At 30.9% G+C, this 4,528-nt stretch overlaps 1 protein-coding gene across 1 annotated transcript; it reads left to right on the plus strand.

Annotated features, from left to right (window-relative positions):
• Nucleotides 1-1,163: 1,163 nt before the first annotated feature.
• Nucleotides 1,164-4,102, plus strand: LOC101499181 (ammonium transporter 2-like). The gene is made up of 3 exons (XM_004503823.4): nucleotides 1,164-1,986; nucleotides 2,847-3,132; nucleotides 3,392-4,102. The coding sequence occupies exons 1-3, from the start codon at nucleotides 1,324-1,326 to the stop codon at nucleotides 3,901-3,903; spliced, it is 1,461 nt and encodes a 486-aa protein (XP_004503880.1). The 5' UTR covers nucleotides 1,164-1,323; the 3' UTR covers nucleotides 3,904-4,102.
• Nucleotides 4,103-4,528: the final 426 nt, after the last annotated feature.

Consider the following 4,528-nt stretch of genomic DNA (forward strand, 5'->3'; position numbering starts at 1 on the left):
GCCCGACGACTTTCATGATTCCTTCCAAGTATGATTCTCAACATTCATACTAAGATTTTTTCTGTTGACAGGCACGAAATTTACAAATAACATATAAATATAATAATATGATATTTTATAAAAATATAAAATAAATATAAAATGAGACATAAATATAATAATATAATATTTTATGAAAATGAAAAAGTGACCTTAACAATATATAGTATTGTATTTATATTTTATTTTGTATTCAAATAACATTAATTTTTTAAAATTATTAATTTTTAAAGAAATACTAATATTAATCTATTTCAATATTAAATATTAAGATATTTTACTTTTGAACATCAACGAGAGAATATTAATCTATTTCAACATTAAACATTAAGATATTTTACTTTTGAATATCAACTAGAGAATATTTTTCTTCTTTCTACTCTTCTCGTTTCTATGTGATTAATATATGTTTTTAAACATTATTTAATATTTTTTATTAAAAAATATTCTCCATTATTTTTGGTAACATTTAAATTAATTAAGATGGCCTCAATTTTATAGAAAAACAGGTTAATTTGGTTTTCATCTGTTTCTTTTTCACAGTTTCTCAATTATTTTATTTTTTTATGGTAAATGGAAATTAACTAAATAATAAGACAAGGAAGAGAAACTCCTCCATCATCAATTATTTTAGGTTTAAATATATATTTCCTCTTTGTAATTATAACATTTGAAATATTTAGAGTTAATTTTAAGTTAAAAAAAATTATAATTTAATCATATTTAAGTTTTTTTGTTTAAAAAATGACTATATTTTAACTGTATTATAATTTTTGTAATAAAAAATAACTAAAATAACTATTTTAAAATAAAATTATATTTGCAACTAAACAAAAAAATTTATGAATACTAAAATAAAAAAATGTTATAATTAAAAAAACTTGAGACATATTTAAATTACTATTTAATTTTAAAATATATAACATAAATAAACGACTGAAATTAAAATAAATTCAAATACATGGAGACTCCGTTTTTTTTTTTTTTTTATGTGTTAAGAAATTGACACCCTGTTATTTTATTAATTGAAACATAATTAATCGCATTAAAAATATAGACAGACAGGCAAATCTGATTGCCATAATAGCGGTAGTAAATAAATAAAGAAAAGATGGATTCGAATGCAATAGCTTGATTAGCATGATAATTGGAAAAGGAAGTTGACTTGATTAGAAAATATAATCATAGCTTAATTATAGTAACCACTAATTGTTTCACTACGACTATAAAACCAAGTCAATAGTATTTGTTTTATAGGTATTAGTGCAAAATCAATTTAATGATATGGCTGCTCCTCCGGTGAATCCTTTACCAATAGCATACCAAGCATGGACAAGTTTAGCAGTACCAGATTGGTTAAACAAAGGAGACAACACATGGCAAATGGTTGCAGCTACACTTGTCGGAATTCAAAGCATGCCGGGGTTAGTTATCCTCTACGGCAGCATAGTCAAGAAAAAATGGGCCGTAAATTCTGCTTTCATGGCCCTTTATGCTTTTGCGGCAGTATTAATCTGTTGGGTTACGTGGGCTTATAAGATGTCATTCGGTGAGAAACTTTTACCCTTTTGGGGTAAAGCTGGGCCTGCTTTGGGCCAGAAGTTTTTAATAAAACAAGCTGGGCTACCTGCTACTGTGCATTATCATCATGATGGTAGTTTGGAAACTGCTGAAATTGAACCGTTTTATCCAATGGCTACTATGGTTTGGTTTCAAGGTGTTTTTGCGGCTATTTCGGTTATTCTTTTGGCTGGTTCTGTTTTGGCTAGAATGAGTTTTAAGGCGTGGATGATGTTTGTTCCACTTTGGCTTACTTTTTCTTATACTATTGGGGCTTTTAGTTTGTGGGGGGGTGGATTTTTGTTTCAGTGGGGTGTAATGGATTATTCTGGTGGTTATGTTATTCATCTTTCTTCTGGGATTGCTGGATTCACTGCTGCTTATTGGGTTAGTTCTCTTCTCTTCTTCACCTCTTTTTTTTTTTTTTGACAAAGTCAACCTTTTTTTTTTCTCTCTATGCACGATTAATGAATTTAATGCATTACATGGTACTACTAGCTGAAAAGTATAATTTTGATGTTGACAAATGTTTCCTTGAATAAGTTCAAAACAAAAAATGTTTCCTTGTATGGTTGTGAAAATCAATTATTATGCAAATGAGATACATCACCGACGTAAAAAGGCCAATGGTGTGAATGCCAGACTAAATTTAGAAAATGAAATAAATAAATTTATTGTATTTGCAAATAAGGAATCTTTGGGTGAAATGTAATGAATTTTTTTTGTCCATTTCTAATATCTTTATTTAAATTCTATATTTGTTTGGTTGTATTTTTTGTGTGTATTATTCTTAATCTCTTAAAAGACGTCTAATTATAAATTTGGTTATTTGACGAATAGTCACTAGTGGAAGCGGTGTAGTTAATTATCTTTATTTCTTCGGATTGTAGTAATTATTAAGTAAGATATTAGAATAGTGAATTTCATTGATTTACAACTTTACAAGTAATATACTATACAGCTATTGTTTTCAAGAATAGCCTGAGACAATTAAACATCATAATTACAATAAAGATGAGATTTGATTCTTGATTGATGCGAGATGAATTTGGTGATGATACACATATCAATCTATAATTAGTGATAATGCATAATTAATAATTAGCCATTTAATATTTAGTTATATGTAACCAACCAAATTAACTGCAAGATGATTGGGTGAAATGATGATATATTTAGTATATTTGTTGTAATGAAATAATTTATGGTAATTTATTTAATAATAATAATAATAATAATAATAATAGGTGGGGCCAAGATCGAAGAGGGACAGGGAGAGATTCCCGCCAAACAATGTGTTGCTAACGTTAGCCGGGGCAGGGTTACTATGGTTGGGATGGGCAGGTTTCAACGGAGGAGATCCCTACTCCGCCAACACAGATTCATCCATGGCGGTGCTAAACACAAACATTTGCGCAGCCACCAGCCTGTTGGTGTGGACATGGCTTGATGTCATATTCTTCAAGAAACCATCCGTTATTGGAGCTGTTCAGGGCATGATCACTGGTCTTGTTTGCATCACTCCCGGCGCCGGTATGTATTTTTTTAATTTTTGTCGCGTTTTCATCCTTCTTTCACGGGTCCTACAATAATTAAGCAACCTTTTTGGGTATGAAACCGTCTGAGGATTCCACTTTGACTTGGGGATCCTAATTAAGAATCGAATATACTCAAAGATTCCATTATTGACTTATTAGAAGTTTTTAAGTTATATATCTTCATTGACGTCGGATTTTATAAAGTCTAATACTTTTATTTAATGTAATTAATTTAATGCATTGTTTGTGAATAGGTCTTGTTCAAGGATGGGCTGCCATAATAATGGGAGTGCTATCAGGAAGTGTGCCATGGTACACAATGATGGTACTTGGAAAAAAGTTAACAATATTTCAAAAGGTTGATGACACCCTCGCCGTCTTCCACACTCACGCGGTCGCCGGTCTTCTAGGCGGTGTACTCACCGGCCTATTCGCCGAGCCAACACTAAGTACTCTCTTTCTTCCCGTCACCAACTCCAAAGGAGGTATATATGGTGGTCCGGGGGGTGTCCAAATCCTTAAACAAATAGTTGGTGGATTATTCATCATTGGATGGAACATTGTTGCCACTTCAATTATTTGTGTATTTTTAAGTTACATTGTTCCTCTTCGAATGACGGAGGAAGAGTTGCTTATTGGAGATGATGCTGTTCATGGGGAAGAAGCTTATGCCTTATGGGGTGATGGAGAGAAACTTAGCCTTTATAATGATGATACTACACACCATGGAGTTCTGGCATCAAGTGGTGCTACTCAAGTTGTTTAGTTGGAATATGGAGGAGGAGTATACTTCAATTCATATATGATTTATTATGAGGAAAACAAATAATTAATTTGTTTTCTGGTTTTTATAGTTTACACGAAGTTCCTGTCAAAAAAATAATTAAAATTAGCTGCAATTATTGATTTTATTATATGTTTTCGTTTCATCTCCAAACTTTAATGAACATTTTATATATGTCTAATATGGATCTTTTACATACTAATTTTAATAAAATATTGCATACATTTATTTTTATACTAAAAATGATAAGGTCTTCTTTTGGATGTTTTTTGAGAATACTATATTAAACAAATCTAATGCAATGATCTCTGATGATTTGAATCTGTTTAGTATTTTCTACCCTATGGATATTTGTATGGTAAATGTTTAAGGGTCCTTTACTTTCTTGCTAAATTATGGAAACTCAACATTCGATAGTAAAAAGTAGAATGATTTATATTATCGAGAGCGTGCTTTTGGTAATGTTTTTAATATTTGTGACCAAAACGTGAGAAGTGGGTTGTGGGCGAGAATTGTATAGCCCATTTGTTGGCAAACTCTAGGATCATGGGCCTTGAAGAGGGTGTGGCTGGAGGATCCGCCCCTTTTTTGGGCCCAGTTTTGTTGG

This window comes from Cicer arietinum, chromosome 6 (assembly GCF_000331145.2).
Source record: "Cicer arietinum cultivar CDC Frontier isolate Library 1 chromosome 6, Cicar.CDCFrontier_v2.0, whole genome shotgun sequence".
Taxonomy (NCBI): domain Eukaryota; kingdom Viridiplantae; phylum Streptophyta; class Magnoliopsida; order Fabales; family Fabaceae; genus Cicer; species Cicer arietinum.

Coding starts and splice junctions, on each gene's coding strand:
- LOC101499181 (XM_004503823.4), top strand. CDS start 1,324: ATGGCTGCTCCTCCGGTGAATCCTTTACCAATAGCATACCAAGCATGG. Junction 1,987..2,846: donor GATTCACTGCTGCTTATTGG/GTTAGTTCTCTT, acceptor TAATAATAATAG/GTGGGGCCAAGATCGAAGAG. Junction 3,133..3,391: donor TTGCATCACTCCCGGCGCCG/GTATGTATTTTT, acceptor GTTTGTGAATAG/GTCTTGTTCAAGGATGGGCT.